Source organism: Podarcis pityusensis (genome assembly GCF_964106645.2).
Source record: "Podarcis pityusensis genome assembly, chromosome: 2".
NCBI lineage: Eukaryota > Metazoa > Chordata > Lepidosauria > Squamata > Lacertidae > Podarcis > Podarcis pityusensis.
In genome coordinates this window covers 115,735,928-115,756,720 of record NC_138029.1, presented here as the reverse complement: position 1 = coordinate 115,756,720, position 20,793 = coordinate 115,735,928, and the positions used below count along the sequence as shown (strand labels likewise).

General features: G+C 49.4%; 1 protein-coding gene across 3 annotated transcripts in view; it reads right to left on the bottom strand.

Annotated features, from left to right (window-relative positions):
• Window positions 1–20,793, bottom strand: part of PBX2 (PBX homeobox 2) — a 41,511-nt gene that overhangs the window by 8,578 nt on the left and 12,140 nt on the right. For 2 of the 3 annotated variants that reach the window (XM_080992946.1, XM_080992947.1), the window contains exons 3-8: window positions 9,864–10,108; window positions 8,360–8,550; window positions 2,184–2,319; window positions 1,773–1,917; window positions 1,251–1,339; window positions 436–522 (exon numbers count right to left, since the gene is read on the bottom strand). In XM_080992946.1, the coding sequence (XP_080849072.1) occupies window positions 436–522; window positions 1,251–1,339; window positions 1,773–1,917; window positions 2,184–2,319; window positions 8,360–8,550; window positions 9,864–10,108 (893 nt within the window). The remainder of the gene's footprint in view (window positions 1–435; window positions 523–1,250; window positions 1,340–1,772; window positions 1,918–2,183; window positions 2,320–8,359; window positions 8,551–9,863; window positions 10,109–20,793) is intronic. The other variant, XM_080992948.1, reaches the window with a different exon arrangement.

The following is a 20,793-nucleotide window of genomic DNA, read 5'->3' as shown; positions in this document are numbered from 1 at the left end:
CAAAACCAATGCCTTTCCCTCAAAAGAATATTGGGAACTGTAGTTTCTTAACAGTGCTGAGAGGGGCCAGTAGACCGTAATTCCAACTCACAGAGCTTCAACTTCTCTGTGAAGTAGGACTGATTGCTTGACCGCTCTGGGAATTATAGCTCAGTGAGAAGGAATAGGGGTCTCCTTACAACTCTTAAGCACCATTAATAAACTACTGTTCCCAGAACTCTCTCAGGAAAACCACGAGTGCCTAAAGTAGCATCACAGTGCTTGAAATGTTTGGTGCAGATGGGGCCTAGGTGAACCTTTGTCCTAATCTAGCAGGACTCTTGTATAGTGTGAGCCCTGGCATGCATGCAGTCTAAAGCAATACATCCCAGACAGAACAAAGTTACCTCTTCAGTGAGAACCAGGTGGGTCAAGTCTCCCAACGCACAAACTTACCCTCATTTCTCGTGGACTGTACATCTGGGTGGCAGCCATACTGTCCCCGTAGCCCCCTGGCCCCATAGAGTGACGCATCGATTCCACCTAGTAGTTGAGGGAACACATAAAAAGGGCAGAATGACAGCAGGGATGGGGAGAATAAGACAGGAGCAGCAGTTATGCTGGGCTGAAAACTTCTCATGAAGACTTGAGTGGGCGTTAAGAAGGATCGAGCAATGTGGAGTTTACTCAAAACTGTCAACTGATTTATGGCACTGTTTTGCTATGTAGTGTGTATTTTCCATTTTACGTCAATCTTTCCTCTCTCTCTTTTTCTACAGGGGACAGGGAAAGTTTGTTAAAATTGCCAATTTCCTCTAATTTTCTTCTCTTTTCATTTTTACAGAAAAATAAGACTTCTGCTAGTATTTTGGAAAGTGTTGTGTTTTTGGGGGTTGCAGACCCGGAAGTAACCCATTCCAGTACTTCCGGGTTTCGGCGGTCCGCAACTCCAAAAAACGCAACCTGAAGCGTCTGTAACCCAAAGTATGACTGTACTGGGCCGAGGCCTTTTAGGGCTTTAAAGGTCAGCACCAACACTTTGAATTGTGTTGTGCTCGGAAATGTGCTGGGAGCCAATGTAGGTATTTCAGGACCGGTGTCATATAGTCTCGGCGGCCACTCCCAGTCACCAGTCTAGCTGCCCCATTCTGGAGTAAATGTAGTTTCCGGGTCACCTCCAAAGGCAGCCCCACATAGAGCGCATTGCCGCAGTCCACGTGGGAGATAACTAGAGCATGCCCCGAGCCGTCCCAGGAGGGAAAGGAACTGACCTGTGATGTGGGATACGAGTCTCCATTCAGACCCTGAAGGCCCATGAACATATCCCCAGAGCTGGAGAGGTTGAAGGAGCCGCCGGAGCCTGCCAGAAAACAGAGGAAGGGGCGGGAGCGAAAGACAGCAACAGGGTGACTGGGGGTGGAACGCACGGTTGCTTCGAGTAAAGAAAAAGGTGAACACCACTGCAAAAGGCAACTAGCTGAAGAAGCAAGCCGAGACGACCTGCCTGCAGGAGGAAGCCTTGGCTACTCCAAGGCCGACGGGGGGGACGCAAACACGGGCGTGTGGGGGAGCGGGGTGTGAGGGGGCACCTCGCCGCTCTGCGCCCAGGAGGGGGCGCACACACTGACCATGGGGGAGTGGGGCAGGGGGCGCTGGTGTTGGAGGGATCTCCTTCGGGAACTCCAGCGCATGTTGGAGGGGAGGGTTCCACGTTTCTCCAACCCCAGCGAGGAGGACTCCCGCACCAACATGGGGTGTGGCGGAGCTTTCTTTTCGGGGGGGAGGGGAGTTACCCGCGGAGGAGGGGGTGTTGGGGGAGTCGCCCCCACTCTGTGCGGCGCTGACAGCCGTTTTCACGGCGTAAATATTGGCTTCCTCTTGGAACTTGCCGATGTTCTTCTTATAGCGGATGCGCTTGTTCCCGAACCAGTTTGAGACCTGGAAGGAGGGAGGGAGGGGGGAAGTCGGGGGTGGGGTGGGGAGGGAAGGTCAAACATGAAGGGATGGGAAGCGGGGAGGGAATGAGGGGGGGAAAAGAGGGGTGGGGAGGGAAGGGGAGGGAAGGGGATTATGTATTGACAGGTCAGCCAAACAATGAGCTTTTCCTCCCCTCCCCAGCCAACCCTGTCCCATACTCAGGGGCCTCTCTAGCACAGCCTGGGGCCTGCCCCCCCACCTCACCCCCCCAAAACACACCCGGGTACCTGTGAGACTGTGATTCCACACTTCTTGGCAAGCTCCTCTTTGGCCTCTTCGCTGGGGTAAGGGTTGCTCAGGTGAGAGTAGAAATACTCATTGAGCACCTCCGTAGCCTGCTTGCTGAAATTGCGCCGCTTCCGCCTGCGAGCGAAAAGAAAAGGATGCGCAGGGTTGGCAGAGGCAGCAATTTGGGAAGAGGAAAAGGAAGGCAGTCGGGGTAAACAGTGGGGTGGGTGTGCAGCATGTGGAATCCAGAAGTATTGTTGTTATTTATGAAATTCGCATTTCGCCCTATACCCACGGGTATCGGGGTGGTGGAACCGAGCTACGGTGGTACCTCGGGTTAAGTACTTAATTCGTTCTGGAGGTCCGTTCTTAACCTGAAACTGTTCTTAACCTGAAGCACCACTTTAGCTAATGGGGCCTCCTGCTGCCGCCACGCGATTTCTGTTCTCATCCTGAAGCAAAGTTCTTAACCTGAAGAACTATTTCTGGGTTAGCAGAGTCTGTAACCTGAAGCGTATGTAACCCAAGGTATCACTGTATTGTTATTTATTAAATTTGTACCCCACCCTTCCTTCAAAAGGAGCTCAGGATGCCAAGTGATGAAAACAATTCCGGGCCCCACATTTCTCTCCATAGGGTAGGACTCGAACCAATAGCTTCAAGTTACAAGAAAGGAGATTCCAACTAAACATCTGGAAAAACTTTCTCACAGTAAGAGCTGTTCGGCAGTGGAACAGACTCCCACGAGAGGTGGTGAACTCTCCTTTCTTGGAGGTTTTTAAGCAAAGGTTGGATGGCCATCCGTCATGGATGCTTTAGATGAGATTCCTGCATTGCAGGGGGTTGGACTAGATGACCCTCGAGGTCCCTTCCAACTCTACAATTCAATGATTCTAAAAGGCTTGTAGGAAGAGGAAGGTCTTTGGCAGGCGCCACAACGGCAACAGAGACCAGGTCTGTCTGACATTTGATGGGAGGGAATTCCACAGGCCAGGTGCCACCTCCTTGAAGGCCTATATTGTGCAGTAGACTCCAGAGAAGGTGGCATCTGCAATAGGCCCTCAAAAAGTTAGAGAGACGCGAGGAGAATTAGAGGCTGGGCTATATGCTCTGATAAAGTATGTGGCACGCACAGCTCTCCTAGCGCTGTGCCACTTGACAAATTGCGTGATTTCAACACCCCTTGTGTGTTTGGTTAATTGCCTGCTTGTGTGGGAGACTAACATGCAAAAGTCAATGCATGTCAGGGCAGAGGCTTGGCCAGATACCAGGCCTGATACAAGTATACCGTACAGAGATTTTGCAGGAGTGCTGAAACAGTCCACTGTCTACCCTTGGTGCGCCATTCAGCTTCTTCTGAATCAGATATTTCTATTTTATGTTGTTTTAAGAAGATAGCAATCCAGCCCTTATGGCTACATCTTTCCTAAAAGTACAGTGGTGCCCCGCAAGACGAATGCCTCGCAAGACGGAAAACCCGCTAGACGAAAGGGTTTTCCGTTTTTGAGTTGCTTCGCAGGACGAATTTCCCTATGGGCTTGCTTCGCAAGACGAAACTTGCGAGTCTTTTTTTTTCGCTCCCCCCCCCTTTTTCTAAGCCGCTAAGCCTTTAATAGCCTTTTAGCAGCTAAGCCGCTAAGCCTTTAATAGCCGCTAAACCGCTAATAGCACTAATCCGCTAAGCCGCTAGTAGGGTTGCTTCGCAAGACGAAAAAACCGCTAGACGAAGACATTCGTGGAACGGATTAATTTCGTCTTGCGAGGCACCACTGTATGTTAGCAATGCCTGTTGAAATCCCAGGCGGAAAAACAGAGAACCACTGAGGTTGCCAGAGACTGGGGAACAGGTCTTCAGTGTTGTCCCTAGATCGTTGCCTCTCTCCCAGCAAATGCAGAATTATGCCGAGAAAAGGTAAATATTTCAAACACAAACATTTCCTCAATTTGCATAATTAATACAGGTGGAGGAATTAAACTATAACCGATGCAAAATTTTAATTAATGAAGAGTGGACAGCTGCCCTAGAACTCATTCCCCTAACATGTTAGATTTCCACAGGTGGACTACTGCAATGCGCTCTAAGTGGGGCTACCTTTGAAGGTGACCCGGAAACTGCAATTAATCCAGAATGGGGCAGCTAGACTGGTGACTGGGAGTGGCCGCCGGGACCACATAACACCGGTCCTGAGAGATCTGCATTGTCTCCTAGTACGTTTCCGAGCACAATTCAAAGTGTTGATGCTGACCTTTAAAGCCCTAAACAGCCTCGGCCCAGTATACCTGAAGGAGCGTCTCCACCCCCATCATTCAGCCTGGACACTGAGATCCAGTGCTGAGGGCCTTCTGGCGGTTCCCTCATTGTGAGAAGCCAAGTTACAGGGAACCAGGCAGAGGGCCTTCTCGGTAGTGACACCTGCCCTGTGGAACGCCCTCCACAGGGAGGAAATAAGCAGCTATCTTCTCTTTAAAAGACATCTGAAGGCAGCCCTGTTTAGGGAAGTTTTTAATATTTAATGCTGTATTGTTTTTAACACTCGATTGGAAGCTACCCAGAGTTATTGTTGTTGTTGTTATTGGAGGAAGCACTGAAATATGCAATACTTTGCCTGGGGTCATGCTATGGAAGAGCAGGGGGGTCCTGAATTGGATAGAACATTCAAGGTGAGGCATCTGCAGGGTGGAATGGGCCATGAAGAACCACTTATGAAATTCTCTCCCCAGCGAGGTTTGCCTAGAGCAGGGGTACTCAACCTGGTCAGGATTCCAGGTGGGCAGTAAGGGGTTCTACGCCACATGTTACTGCAGCACTGGTGGGCGGTAAGGAAATTTTACCATCAAGGGAAAAAATGCATTAGTGGGCGGTAGGTATAAAAAGGTTGGCTACCCCTGGCTTTTTGATGGCTTTTCTGTGCAAAGTGAAATCCTCTCTAAGAATATAAAGCAAAGCCCTGCTGGGTCAAGCCAAAGGTCTAGGGGAAGCCTAGACTGAGTGCAGCAGAGCTCTTCCCACCTGCGATTCCCGGCATCCGCTATTCAGAGGCATATGCTACCTCTGACAATATTATTGATTTTCCCCCGATGAAAAATTCAACCTGGTGGAATGTTTTATCCTGCTGTTTTTCACCCTTCTCTTGTATCAAATTGTTCACGTAGTGTCTATCTATCTATCTATCTATCTATTTATTTTTAAAAACTACACCCACAACCAAACACCACAAACTACTCTGGAAATACTTACTGAAAGGCAGTGTGCAGCTTTAAAAAATTAACAAAATTAAGTTTCAGCAGTTCTGCTCGCCACAGCAAGCCTTCCTCCCAACTCTGAAGTTGCGGAGGGAGTGGATGTTTTGTGCTGACCCCTGCCCCTCTCTCCGGTTCCAAGGAAGGACGAGGACTGGGTTGGCAGCTGTACGGCCACAAGGGTCAAGCCAGCAGACCTTGATCTCTCTTTCCTACTCCTGAGTGTTGCTAACCAGCATGGCCTGAATCCCTTCCTGGTCTTTTTCACAGGGCAGAGAAGCAAAAGGAGCTCTGAACCCCTTAAACAGGCAGCAGCTGCAGCTGGCATTCTTCCTGCCTCTCTTAAGTGAGAGATGTTAGGTGCTGGCGGGATGCAACAACCCACAACCAGCAGTGGCTTGTGCCCATTCGGACTGTAGGGCAGAAGGCAAGGAGACCAACTCTAGGGGGCACCAGAGTCAACTTATTCAAGTTTTGTCTCTGTCCTTCCTGCCAAGTCCCCCAAAAAAGCAATGGCATAAGAAGGGCAGGCAGTGTTAGAAACTCAGTTATATAAAGGTAAAGGACCCCTGACAGTTAAGTCCAGTCGCAGACGATTCTGGGGTTGCGGCACTCATCTCGCTTTACTGGCTGAGGGAGCCAATATTTTGTCCACAGACAGTTTTTCTGGGTCATGTGGCCAGTATGACTACGTCGCTTCTGGCGAAACCAGAGCAACGCACGGAAATACTGTTTACCTTCCTGCCGGAGCAGTACTTATTTATCTACTTGCGCTGGTGTGCTTACGAACTGCTAGGTTGGCAGGAGCTGGGACTGAGCAACGGGAGCTCACCCCGTCAAGGGGATTCAAACTGTCAACCTTCCGATCGGCAAGCCCTAGGGTCAGTGGCTTAGACCACAGCGCCACCCGCGTCCCACAGCGCCACCCATGTCCCTCAGTTATATAAGCCAGGCGCCAAATGGCTCCTTAAACCAGGGTTACAGTCACCAAAACGGAATGTCTAGTTGCCATTTCTGAGAAGGCTCCAAAGTCGTATTTTCCCATACAACTTTTTGGTCCCTGGAATCCGTTCTTGATTGCGCAGATAAAATACAATGGATAGAACTCTACAGGATGTGTTGCTAGTGTGAGAAAACAGTCAAGATCCAAGGATCTCCGGGCAGGCATCTCCAGATGGGGAAGATGTCCGAAGCCATCATGGAGCAAAGGCACCTTCGCTTGGTTGCAAGCGGCTGGTAACCAGGTGCAAAATGCACCTGGCAAATTTTGAATGCTAGTCTAGGGGGAATCAAGGCTGAGGTTGGTGGGGCAGTGCCCCGTCAGCACTAAGAGACCAGCCAACTGCCCAAGAGCACACTCCTTGCCTCTCTTTCCCGCAGAGGAGAACGCAAACTGGGAAGGGAGGTTTCTTCAGCTAGCACGCAGCAAATGGACCCAGAATCCCTTTGCATTACATGAAGCCAGAATGCGTCCCACCTGCCTTTCCTGCAGGGGAGGTTTGTTTATTTATAAAAAAATATATTTATATGCCGCTGTGCATTAAAAATATACATATCAAAGCAATGTATATAGCAATCAAAACTGTACAACAAAACCCATAAGAACGTTAAAAACAGACATCAATTAACCACTGTGTAAGGATGTAACCACTGTGTAAGGATAGGGACGCGGGTGGCGCTGTGGGTTAAACCACAGAGCCTAGGACTTGCCAATCAGAATGTCAGCGGTTTGAATTCCTGCGACGGGGCGAGCTCCCGTCGCTCAGTCCCAGCTCCTGCCAACCTAGCAGTTCAAAAGCACGTCAAAGTGCAAGTAGATAAATAGGTACCGCTCCAGCGGGAAGGTAAACGGCGTTTCCATGCGCTGCTCTGGTTCGCCAGAAGCGGCTTAGTCATGCTGGCCACAGGACCCGGAAGCTGTATGCCAGCTCCCTCGGCCAATAGAGTGAGATGAGCGCCGCAACCCCAGAGTCACCCACAACTGGACCTAATGGTCAGGAGTCCCTTTACTTTTTTAAGGATGTGCAGTCGTACCTTGGAAGTCAAACAGAATCCGTTCTGGAAGTCCGTTCGACTTCCAAAACGTTTGGGTTCCAAAATGTTCGACTCGCAAGGCATTTGAGATCCAAGGTACGACTGTATTACTAATTGCCTCCGCTAGAAAACTCGGAAAGGTGGGCTTTCCTTGCCTGGTAGGCAGAGGTGGCTGGCTCCATCAAGCTGGCGGAAGGAACAGAACTTGGCAGCACCAATTTTTGGCATGTCCAACACAGCCAGCCAACCACTGTACACCCTAGCAACAGCCACTGCATGAAGCTGCAGAGCAGGGAATAGAAAAGAAGTGGGGCCAATCCATTGTCTCTGGTGAGAGACCAGCTTGCCTCAAGAAGTCATTCCCATGAACATCTATTCTGCTGGTCATTGTGAGAACCTGTGAATTTAAGACCCAGTGCCTGAGGTTGCTTTCTCCCTCTCTCTCTTCTCTCCTCATCCCTTTCAGCCACTCTGGCAGCCTTCCCGGCTAAGGTAAAGGGACTCCTGACCATTAGGTCCAGTTGTGACCGACTCTGGGGTTGCGGTGCTCATCTTGCTTTATTGGCCGAGGGAGCCGGCCTACAGCTTCCGGGTCATGTGACCAGCATGACTGAGCTGCTTCTGGCGAACCAGAGCAGCGCACGGAAACGCCTTTTACCTTCCCGCCGGAGCGGTACCTATTTATCTACTTGCACTTTGACGTTCTTTCGAACTGCTAGGTTGGCAGGAGCAGGGACCGAGCAACGGGAGCTCACCCCGTCGTGGGGATTCGAACCGCCGACCATCTGATCGGCAAGCCCTCGGCTCTGTGGTTTAACCCACAGCGCCACCCTGTCCCAAAGGTAAGGTAAAACAAAAAACAAAAAACCACTTCAGATATAGGTGAAGTAGGTGAAGTAACCTGGCATCGAGGAAGCGGGATCTCAGGATCATGACAGCCTCGCAGGTGCTTTGCTTCAGCTGCATCTGGATGGAGCTGAACTTCCGGTGGATGATGCTGACCATGCGCTCAATCTCCTTGGGCGACACGGGGCGCGTGCGGCTCTGCTCCCGAAGGAGGTTCATCACATGTGTCGTAAACTCGTTGCAGGCCTGACGAGGAGCAGGTGAGAAAGGGGAAGAGGCTGAGTTGGAGGAGTAGGAGCTCCAATACACAAACCCAAGGAATATTAATACCCCCCACAAAAAAAATCCCTGCCCCCAACTCCTAATGTAAATGTAGGGGACCTGTGCCCCACCCAGATGTTTTATTATGTATTTTTAGTTCTCCTTTTGCATTTTTATGTTGTGATCCGTCTCGCAATCTTCTTATGAAGGGTGGTATACAAATTTAATAAATAATAGCAATAATGGTAATCACATCCTTACCTGGTTATGACCAGAAAGCCCTATCTGGTTTTATCCCAGGCTATCTGAAAGATCGGATCTCTCTATATGAACCTGACCAGGTGCTAAGATCCTTGGGTGAGCCCCTTCTCTTGATCCCACCAACGTTGGACTCTTGGAGGTGGCGAGAGCGGAAACCTATTCCGGGTTGCTCCAATATTATGGAATTCCCTCCCAAGCAGTGTTGGAAATTAGCCAGGTACGTTTCACTACTGGCATGGGTCCAATTGTGACGACATGGGAAATTTCTGGGCACCAGGTGGGCAACCACCGTTTAAAAACCTCTGCCTTAAGTCCATAGTTAATACCATTTCCACTTCCACTGTGTGTGTTTCTCCTTTTGCATACTGGCTCAAGTGAATTGTTGGAAGAGCAAGCTACAATCAAGCAATGTAGTTGAGCTTATACAATTGTAGAAATGGAAGGGACCCCAATGGTCACCCATTTCAACCTCCTGGTAAATAGTCATTCCATTGTGCTGAGTGTAACCTAGATTTGGTAATTCTTCACAGAACTCTAGCCTAATGGTTGCCATCAATTTGATTTGAACTGATTTTATAATGAATTGATTTTAGAATGCTGTATTATTTTACTGTTGTTAGCCGCTCTGAGCCCGGCTTCAGCTGGGGAGGGCAGGATATAAATAAAATTTTATTTTATTATTATTTATTATTTAAGATGCCGTTTGGCACCTAGTTTACACATCTGAGTTTCCAACACTGCTCCCAAGAGATGTTAGAAGCGTCTGTCTCCCTCCTTGTTTTGTATAGTAAGAACTTCCTGTTCAGACAGGCCTTTGAAAACTGCTGCGCCGCCAATCGACTGCCAAACAAGCTGGATTTTAAACTGGCGCCCCAAACGTGTTTCAGTGTGGTTCCAACTATTCATTGTTAACTGGCTTGCTTTTGCATTTTATAATGGGTGTCCTTGAACATGGTGGAAGCCGCCGGGAGTCCCAACTTGGGAGAAACGCAGGGCAGGAATACAACGTATATAATCACCACCACCACCATCCTTACCTGTTCGTATTTCTCCAGCTCCGAATGGTAGATCTGGCGGATCTGGGAGAGCTTGTTGCGGTAATCGGAGTGCTCAATTGAGTTATCTGGGGACACCCCCCCTGCTGCCGCGGCCGCTGCTGCCGCCGCTGCAGACCCACCCCCTTTCTCTGGGCCGGCCACCCCCTCGGCCAGCAGCATATTGTCCAAGCGCATCAGCTGGGGGTCCACCGGCTCCTCCTCCTGGGAGCTTCGGATGCTCAGTCCTAAAAAGGTAGACGGCAGGGGGAAGGAAGGAGTTAACGGTGGGGCGGCCATGTTCACACACACACAGGCATTCCCAGCCCCCCTTTCCTGCCCTTCCTTGGTGGGCTTCCCCTCCTCCCTCCCCCCTCCTGGTGCCTCCTTCCTCTTTTGTCGCTTGGCAGGAGACTAGGTCACCCCGAGGTCGTTGCTACGGCGACGGCGGGCCCAGAAAGGGGGTAGCAACTTTTGGCAGACAGACACAGAGATATGGGGGGGAAGGGAGTGAGAAAGAAGAAAGAAAGAAAGAGCAGAAAAGAGGCCCAAGGTTGAGCCAAAGAAGCAACATATTGAGGATCCCAAGGAGAGAAAGGGGGAAAAATAGGGCCCCCTAACTCAACCCCCCCCCCAAAACACCACCTTCAATGTCAAAGCTGCCTCCGTTTAGGGACTGGCTCTGTTTTGGCTTTGAATTGCCACCTGATCCACATTTTCCACGGAGGAAAAAGAACCAAGACTCTGGCGGCACCCCAGACTTGATTTATTATGGCACTGAGCTTTCAGGCCCTAATTATTTTGCTCTCTAAGGCAGGGGTGGCAAGCTCAGTCCGGCCCAGTGAGCGTTTCTTGCTCTCTCCCCATCCCAAAGACCCTACAAATGTTGGCGATGGGAGGCAAAGCCACACAAAAATTCAAGAAGGGTGGCCGGTCGTTTCACCCCGCCCTGCCCATTGATATGATCAAATATCAATCATTTGATAAGCAAAGAGGGGAGCGATAGCCCTCTTCCCGGCATGCGGCCCCCGCCCCGCAAGGTTAGCGGCCCCTGGTGTCGCAAGACTCTTTGTTGATCTCGCATATATTTAGCAGCCGGGTGTCTTCACCGGCCAAAACGTCTGTAGGTCAGGCCGACCCTAAAACACAGCACAGCAGCAGGGGGCCAGTTTAATGTTTAAAAAAGGAGTAACAGGGCTGCCAACAACAAACCCCGAAGCAAGAAACCACCTTGCCTACTCCTGTCCCTTTAAGAGAACTTTGCTGGGCAGAAATCCATGGCCCGGCGCCAGACAGGATCTCCAGGCCTATAGCTGCGCCTCCAAGTCCTTTTAAAGAGACCAGCCACGTTCACACTGAATAGCTGAAGCACTCTCAGACCACTTTAAACACTCCCCAAGAAAGCTGGGAACTGTAGGTGGTTACTGGGAAGAGGGACAAGCTCTTAAACCACTCTGGAAATTGTGGCTCTGGGTTGCAGGAAGCCATGGCTGTTTAAAGTGGTATATTCCCCTCCCAGAGTGGCTTCACAGCTCATCCCTCTTCCCAAGTACTGCTGGGAATTCTAGCTCTCAGCATCCGTACCAACTACAGTTCCCAGGTTTCTTTGAGGGACGCCACGACTGTTTAATGTGGCATCTATTGCAGTGCTTTAAACGGATGGTGTTGGGGGGCTGCAGGCCCTAAATATGGCAAATGTGGCTTTCAGCAGTCAGTTGGCATAACGTAGTAAACTCACTTTGGGGGGGGGGGGGACACAACAGAGTGTCTGACAAACTGCAGAGATTAGGCGGTAGAGCAGGGGTCAGCAACCTTTTTCAGCCGCGGGCCAGTCCACTGTTCCTCAGATCATGTGGCGGGCCGGACTATATTTTTTGGGAGGAAATGAACAAATTCCTATGCCCCACAAATAACCCAGAGATGCATTTTAAATAAATGCACACATTCTACTCATGTAAAAACATGCCTATTCCCGGACCGTCAGCAGGCCGGATTGAGAAGGCAATTGGGTTGCTTTCGGCCCCCGGGCCTTAGGTTGCCTACCCCTGTGGTGGAGTTACCAGACAGACCTAAGTGAGAAAAGCAATGAAAGCAACCACACCAGCTATTTTACACACACCCCAACTCCTCCAGAGCCTCCCCTCCAATGCAAGAGGAAAAATGGGGGCTTGGAGCCTGAGAAAAATACTCTCCATCTGGTCAGGCCTCAAAGTCCCATGTGAGCCACAAAAAAGAACAGAAGGAAATTGGGAGGCAAAGTGCTCTCTCCTATGGGGAGTGGGGCTCGAGATATTTTGATGCCCGAGGCCAATATGCCCACCCCAATATGGCAAAGTTTCCCCCTCATACATATTACATATTAACATGGGGCAGGATTGGGGCGAGGCATCGGGAGGGCTTTCACGAAAACGACTAGCCATAGGCACAGTGGAAGAACGGTCAGCCACCATGGATAGTAGCCACTGGTAGCCTTAAGGTACAGTTAAAGGGACCCCTGACCATTAGGTCCAGTCGTGGCCGACTCTGGGGTTGCGGCGCTCATCTCGCTTTATTGGCCGAGGGAGCCAGCGTACAGCTTCCGGGTCCTGTGGCCAGCATGACTAAGCCGCTTCTGGCGAACTAGAGCAGCGCACGGAAACGCCGTTTACCTTCCCGCCGGAGCGGTACCTATTTATCTACTTGCACTTTGACGTGCTTTCGAACTGCTAGGTTGGCAGGAGCAGGGACTGAGCAACAGGAGCTCACCCCGTCGCAGGGATTCGAACCGCTGACCTTCTGATTGGCAAGTCCTAGGCTCTGTGGTTTAACCCACAGTGCCACCCCCGTCCCTTCTGGTAGCCCCTATAGAAGCATGAGGTGGGGGGGGGGAATGCACCACTGCTTGAAACACTGGAAAGCGCGCCTGTCAAATGCACCGGCAAAGGCCGGGGAAAACTGAACTCACCCCACGGGAGAAAATCCTGTTGCCAAGTACATGGGTCTTTTTGTTCATTTTGTTCTTAACACAGTTCTAATAAGATTATTGGGACGCGGGTGGCGCTGTGGGTTAAACCACAGAGCCTAGGGCTTGCCAATCGGAATGTTGGCGGTTCAAATCCCCGCAGTGGGGTTTGGTCCTGTTGTTCGGTCCCTGCTCCTGCCAACCTAGCAGTTCGAAAGCACACAGTGCAAGTAGATAAATAGGCACGGCGTTTCCGTGCGCTGCTCTGGTTCGCCAGAAGCGGCTTAGTCATGCTGGCCACATGACCCGGAAGCTGTACGCCGGCTCCCTCGGCCAGTAAAGCGAGATGAGCGCCGCAACCCCAGAGTCGTCCGTGATTGGACCTAATGGTCAGGGGTCCCTTTACCTTTAGTAAGATTATAAAGAACTATACAACATATTATGCTGAATACAGCAACTTTAACCTGACAAGATGTAGAGAACAGCATTTTGAAAACTGCGCAGTTGTCCAGGATTTTTCCAAAACAAAACAGATAAATATCACTTGACTCGGGAAGAGGAAAAAAAAAGGACAAGCGTTGATCCTTCCGGCACCTCTCAGTTTAAGCTCCCAAAGTCTTGTTTTTACATGACATTTGTGCACACCCCTGTGCCTTTCACCCAACCCTCTTTTCTGGTTGAAGAGGTTTGGTGGGTTTCTGAAGCAACTCAAAAAATATGTTTAACCAGTAGGAGAACTGGGAAGAGCGATCCAAGTTGCAAACCGCCTAGAACTCTTGCCAATAGAGCATTGCCTATGTATGCTCATGATAGCAGACCTTCAGGTGGTGTGGCACATTATAAGGAGAGAGAGAGAAAGAGAGAGAGAATGAATATGCTTTGCATACAAAAGGACCCTAGGTCAAACCCCAGCATCTATGGCTAAAAGGCTCAGGGTGGAGGTGATGGGGAAAAACTTTTGCTTCAGATCCCAGAGAGCCACTGCCTGTCAAGAAGTGGCAATATTGGGCTAAACAGACAAATAGGCTTACCTGGCATAAGGTAGGTACTTTTATTGAAACAGTAGTTCACCACTGTATTAACTTCTACTATAAAAGACCCAAATTCTGCTCCTTGAAAGTTCATTTCAGAGGAGAGTGAATTCGCTGCTGTTTCCCTACAGATTTTTCCTCCGGCACTGAAAACATATTTAAATTGGAGGAAGAGAAGGGGCGGGGAGGAATACCGTATTCTTCGCCCTATAGGACGCACCTAGATTTGGGGGGGGGGGGATAAAGGGAAAAAAAATATTTCTCCCCCCCAGGCACGGGGCTGGGGCAGGGGAAGCCCGAGCTTCCCCCAACGCCAGCCCCCAGAACGGGACCCAGAGCGATGCCGAAGCTGCGTGCAGCTTTGGCATCGCTCTGGGAGCTTGTGGGGCTGGGGGAGGGGGAAGCCCTCCGCCAGCCTCCAAACCAGGTGGGGAGACAGCAAGATGGCGCGCTGCGCCTCTCCCGCTGTCCCCCGAGTTTGCGGGGCTGGCGACGGGGAGGAGCAGGCTTCTCCCCCCCGCCAGTCTTCTAACCAAGTCGGGGGACAGCGGGAAAGGCGCAGCGCCTCTCCCGCTGTCCCCCGAGCTTGTGGGGCTGGCAGTGGGGCTCTCCTGAAGCCTGGAGAGCGAGTGGGGTTGGTGTGCACCGACCCCTCTCGCTCTCCAGGCTTCAGCGAAAGCCTGCATTCGCCCCATAGGACGCACACACATTTCCCCTTCATTTTTGGAGGGGAAAAAGTGCGTCCTATAGGGCGAAAAATACGGTAAATCCTTTTCTGCTAGTGTGCAGGAAGGTGAACAAGGATCAAAGTCCCACTCATATTCGGGGATGAATTGCAAAAATAAGTAAATAAAGTTAGTAAGGGGGCTATCCAGCTACATCACTGAGTAATTTCAGTGCAAGGATTTTAATGGATCTGCCCCGAATTTGACTGATGTTAAACTATCACCCAGTGCATTTTAAGAGTGTTTATTGCAGCTGCTATTTTTATACCTCACTATAATCACAGCTGTGTTATCAACACAGGACAAACAGGCATCCCTTTTGCAGCGAAGATTTATGAGCCTCTTGAGTCCTATTCTGGCATTCTAATCCTCGGGGAGATTACGATTGCCCCAAGGGAGAGTGGGGCACTAACTCTGCCCTCCCCTCGTCCCTTTCCACCAGCTGAAGGCAAAATACCAGCAGCAGGGGATATTGCTCTACTCATCTAGGTCCCCTACACAATTTAGGATCCTGGACAGCCAGGGGACTAAATCAAGCAGAGAACCTACACAAGCAGAAAAAGGCTCTCCACTTCAGAAGTTAATACTCGCAACTAGCAGAGGGCAATGGGAAATGGGGAAGGTACAGGAAGGAGCATAGCTTAAGGGCAGAACGTTTGACTTGTGTGCAGAACATCCTAGGAAGTGTAAGAAACTCGGATACAGTGGTACCTCGGGTTACATATGCTTCAGGTTACAGACTCCACTAATCCAGAAATAGTACCTTGGGTTAAGAACTTTGCTTCAGGATGAGAACAGAAATCGTGCTCCGGCGGTGTGGCGGCAGCAGGAGGCCCCATTTGCTAAAGTGGTGCTTCAGGTTAAGCACAGTTTCAGATTAAGAACGGACCACAGGAACGAATTAAGTACTTAACCCGAGGTACCACTGTACTCTCATTGCCAAAGGGCACCTTAAACCTAGGTTACAATCGCCTCAATTGAATGTCTAGGCGCTATTAATACTATTATTTCTATACCACTTTATATTTTAAAGAACAAATCTCAAAGCGGTTTACGACACATTAAAACATCAAACAAAACAATCCAGAATAAAACAAATTCAAGCGTCAAGAAAAATATATTTCGCATCCTTCTCTAAGTGACATTTGCTTCCCCCACTCACCAGCCTGGGACCTAGGGATTTCCCCATGTTCACAACTGGATCCGCACCCGTCACAAAACACGCCTAATTTCTAATTTCTAACACTGGTCCCAGGCTTGATCTCCAGCATCTCCCTTTCCTGCAACCCTGGAGAACCACTGCCGTTCAGTGTAGACCTGCGGTTCCCAAATATTTCCCCTTAAAAATTGCTGAGGACCACTAAATGATTTTTCTGACTGTTATATTAATTTCTGACTGAATTAATTTTATAATGAAATGATTTTAGAATGTTTTATCATTTTACTGTTGTTAGCTGCTCTGAGCCCGGCTTTGGCTGGGGAGGGCGGGATATAAATAAAATCTATTATTATTATTATTATTATTATTATTATTATTATTATTATTATAGCTGTAATGCACTGTGCTAGATGCTGCGTGGTTTTTAACGGAGTTAAGGTTCAAACTTTTAGCTCCAGCCTCCCGTTAACTTGGCTTCCGATCTTCTCCACTTCTCTCAAGTGCTTCGTCCCCCTATTGTTTATTATTTGTATTATTTTTATTTATTGAATTTATATACTGCCCTGTACCCGGGGGTCTCAGGGCAGTTCACAGAATAAAATCAAGATATAAAACCACAAAATACCTAATAAAAATAAAAAATCACAACTCAATAGTCCCCCCCCTCCAAAAAAACCCACCACATTTTAAAAGGGCATAGGATCAACCAAAGGCCTGGTTAAAAAAGAACGTTTTTGCGTGGCACCTAAAGGTGTGTAATGAAGGCGCCAGGTGAACTTCCATGGGGAAAGCATTTCACAGATGGGGAGCCACTGCTGAGAAGGCCCTGTTCTTGTGTTGCCATGCTCTGGACCTCTCAAGGAGGCGGCACACGAAGGAGGGCCTCAGACGATGATCTCAGGGTCACTTCCCCCTAGTCACTTTAGGGCCATCCTGTTCACCTTCCTGGAAGATTTCTGGATTCCAAGAATGATGAAGCAGGAGCAGGGCCTGCTACCCTTCACAGACATGCTGTGGACCTCCTGAATGAAACTCGTGGGCCACTGCTGGGCCGTGGCACACAGCGTGTGAACCCTGCGCTAGATGCACCAATGATGTAAGGCAGCACCTTTTGCTCCTAGCGTGCTCCCTGCCTTTCCACCCACTGCATGGTGTTAGAACGCATGGTGTTAGAACACCAAAATCTCCCGTTCACAGTCCCCCAAGGTGAAGAGAGGATCAGCTATCCCATAATCCCATACACCAGTTAAGAATGTACGCAGGGGTGTTACTTTAGGTCTCTGCAATGTTTCCACTTGGTCCTAATAAAAGGTATTTCCCCTGCTGCTCCCTTTTTAAGAGGATGCTCTATAAATAGCCACCTCTCTCTGGCTGCGAAGATAAAATCCAGAGCCATCCCGACTGTGTTTTTCAAGCATCCTTGGGGAGGTAGCTGCAAACGACCGCTGGACTTCCAGCAGTAATTCAACACCAAACTTACGGCTGAGTGTTAACAGCTGAGGAGTGGCAGGAACACCCAGAGGAGGCTGAGCGATAACTATCAGGGTGAATCTACCTCTGCAAGAGGCCTCCCCAACCTGGCGCTTCAAACTACAACTCCCACCAGCTCCGGCCAACATGTTTTACCTAAAAGCATGTTATTTTGGGTCCCTGTATCTTAATAAAATCCATGTTTGGGGTTTTCATAAGAGCTGGTTTGAAGAGCCTCACGTGGATTATCTCAGTAATGCTTTCAACAGACTCCGCAAATTTTGTTGGCAACCATCAGTCTCGACATACAATGGAGTGCGCCACTGAGGGTGAAGTCAAACTGCTGTGAATTAAAAGGTAAAGGGACCCCTGACCATTAGGTCCAGTCATGGCTGACTCTGGGCTTGCGGTGCTCATCTCGCTTTATTGGCCGAGGGAGCCGGCGTACAGCTTCCGGGTCATGTGGCCAGCATGACTAAGCCGCTTCTGGCAAACCAGAGCAGCGCACGGAAATGCCATTTACCTTCCTGCCAGAGCGGTACCTATTTATCTACTTGCACTTTGACGTGCTTTTGAACTGCTAGGTTGGCAGGAGCAGGGATCGAGCAACGGGAGCTCACCCCGTCACGGGGATTTGAACCGCCGACCTTCTGATCGGCAAGTCCTAGGCTCTGTGGTTTAACCCACAGCGCCACCCGCGTATTATACAATTGTGGAATCGGAAGGGATCCCAAGGGTCATCTAGTCCAACCCTCTGCAATACAGGAACAGCAAAACTATGTCAACTGCTTTGATACTCTTACTGTATGTGGAGGGAGGGCTGGGGGTTGACAGTGGTTTGTTTATACAGTTCAGATTACTGTTTGAGGCTTCACAAACCATGGTTTATGGCGCCAAAGGGTCTCGGGGCTGAACACTCCTCCCCTCCATCTGAACCAGGGAACTCCGGCTTAAAAACAAGCCAGGATCTTTGTGCAAAGTGCGATGGGAGGAAGAGAGGAATGAGCTCTCTCCACACCAGTGCTCATTCCTGGCTTCACAGACCGCAGTTTATGTAGCCCCAAAGGCCCATCTGAACTGGGAGTTAATGGCCAAGCACTAAATTTTATCAAGAAAGTCCCTAGCCGAAGCTCTTTGCCACTCCAGCCCAGCCTCTTCACAACGTCTCCTTGTAATAAATCAATTCTGCTTCCTTGGAGGTTTTTAAGCAGAGGTCATGTGGCCATCTCAACTCCTTCCTCCCCCCACCAAAAAAACCCCTTTTTGCTTCTTTTACCCCCCGCGGCATTTGCCTGCAGTTCCCCCTTTTCAAATTTACAGAATAATAAGAGTTTGAAGGGTCAGCTAAGTCCCACTCCCTGCAAGGCAGGAATCTTTTGTCCAATGTGGGGCTCAAACCCACAACCCTGAGATTAAGAGTTACCTGTCACAGCCTAGCCTCCCTCACAGGACTGTTGTGTGGACAAAAAAGGAGTGGGGCAGAGGGGAAACCACCTTGATTGAGCTCCTTGGGAGAAAAGGGGGGATAGGAATGGAATAATAACTAAATAAATGCTAAACTGCCTCTTTCTGCCTGGCCTCTCATGTCAGACATCCAAATTATTCACACATGACCACCCTCTCCCAATTACAGGCCTATAGGACCTGTTTTATGTTCAATCAAAAGAGGTGCGTTGATTTAAACAGGCCCAATTTGCATTTATTTTGTTTTATTGCAACTTGCACAGCCTTTGCAGCTGCCAGATCTCCTCAAGGGCACCATTTCACAACCGCAGCTGCCAAGGGCACCAATTTAACTGCCAGGTTTCGCAGGGTAAAGATAAAGAGGGGGAACAAGCGAAATTCAGCAAGATCCAATGGAGTGCCACTCTTGAACACATTCAAGATTGAACCGTGTTTTTTATTTTAAAAAAGTGTCCTCCATAAAACAAAAGGGGTCTGTGGATCCTGCCTTCCACCATCCCATTCCTCCTTTCAGAAAGACACTCTTCCCTGGTCTACAGGGTTAAATATACATATATTGGAATCACAGAATTGTAGAGCTGGGGTGCCAAGGGTCATCTAGACCAACCCCCTGCCATGCAGGAATCTCTTGCCCAACATAGGGTTCAAACCCACAACCCGGAGAATAAGAGTCTCGTGCTCTACCAACTAAGCTACATTACCTTGTTTTGAAAATCGTTTTTGGGCTGTGAAAGTCGTAACATACATGTTAGCTCAGTACGATTTTCTTCCATCAGACTAGATGACCCTCAGGGTCCCTTCCAACCCTACAATTCTATGAGTCCTAGGTTCAAAAAGGCTCCACTCTAAGGATAAGCCCAGACCAGGTGTGAGGAAACTTTGGCTCTCCTGAGGTTGCTGAACTCCACCTCTCATGAGCCCCAGCAAGCATGGTCCAGGACAAGGGATGATGGGAGTTGTAGTTCAGCAACACCTGGAAGGCTGAAGCTTCCCCACATTTGATCTAAAACAAATAAATATATAAAGCCACTTCTGAGCACCTCTCACCCTTGGGAAGCTGGCCTATCCTATCTCAGCCAAAACAAGGCGTGAGGCCTGTACTGCTGGGCCTGAGAAGCTTCCAATGACAATAATCCTTGTATTTTTCTTCATAAACCCTAATAAAAACTCTATTTATTTTTTTAAAAAAGAGCTCCCATTTTTAATATAATGTTAACTCCGTGGTGAGGATGGCATCATGGGAGATTCAGATGGCAGCCTCATTTTTAAGTCTCTTTTACTATCAAGGGGCCCAGCTCGGCATCTGCGAAGACGCCGCGGACCCCGACAAGAGAGCAACGTTCACCACGAAACAACAGATTCCCATGTATACACTGTGAGGAAAGCCATTGCAGCTCCTCCAGATGCAGGCGAGCATATGGATCTCTAAAAATAAAGGAGCCGTGGCACATTTTGCCTCCTGTGGAGGACGCCGGGCCTTGCCTCCCACCTTAACAATGAAAGCAACAGATGCTCTTTCCAGCCATGGGAAACGCAGCTAATTTATTTTCTTTCTAATTTATGTCTTTTGGGGAAGGGCAGCAGCTCAGCAGAGAAGCATCTGCGCCCAGCGCTGAAGGCCCAGGTTCAATTCCTTGGCATCTCCAGGTAACAGGCGAGGGGGAAATGTCCCCTGCCTAAAATCCTGCACAGCTGCTGCCATTCAGTGTAGACTACACTGACCTGGGGGAGTCGATGGTCTGACTCAGAATGAAGCAGTTTCTTATATTCCCCTATTCCATCCACGCACCCTAAACTTTAGGTGGGCAAACCACATGCTTTTCCTAAATTTTAAAAAGGTACCACCAACACTCATGTAGATCAGGAGTAAGGAGCCTTTGGTCATCCTGATGTTGCCAAACGACAACTCCCATCAGCCGCAAGAAGGAAAGCCAACGATGAGGGAAGTGGGAGTTGTAGTTCAGTAAACATCCAGGATAGCAGTCACGAAATTAAAAGACCCCTGCTTCTTGGGAGAAAAGCAATGACAAACCTAGACAGCATCTTAAAAAGCAGAGACATCACCTCGCCAACAAAGGTCCGTATAGTTAAAGCTATGGTTTCCCAGTAGTGGTGTATGGAAGTGAGAACTGGACCATAAAGA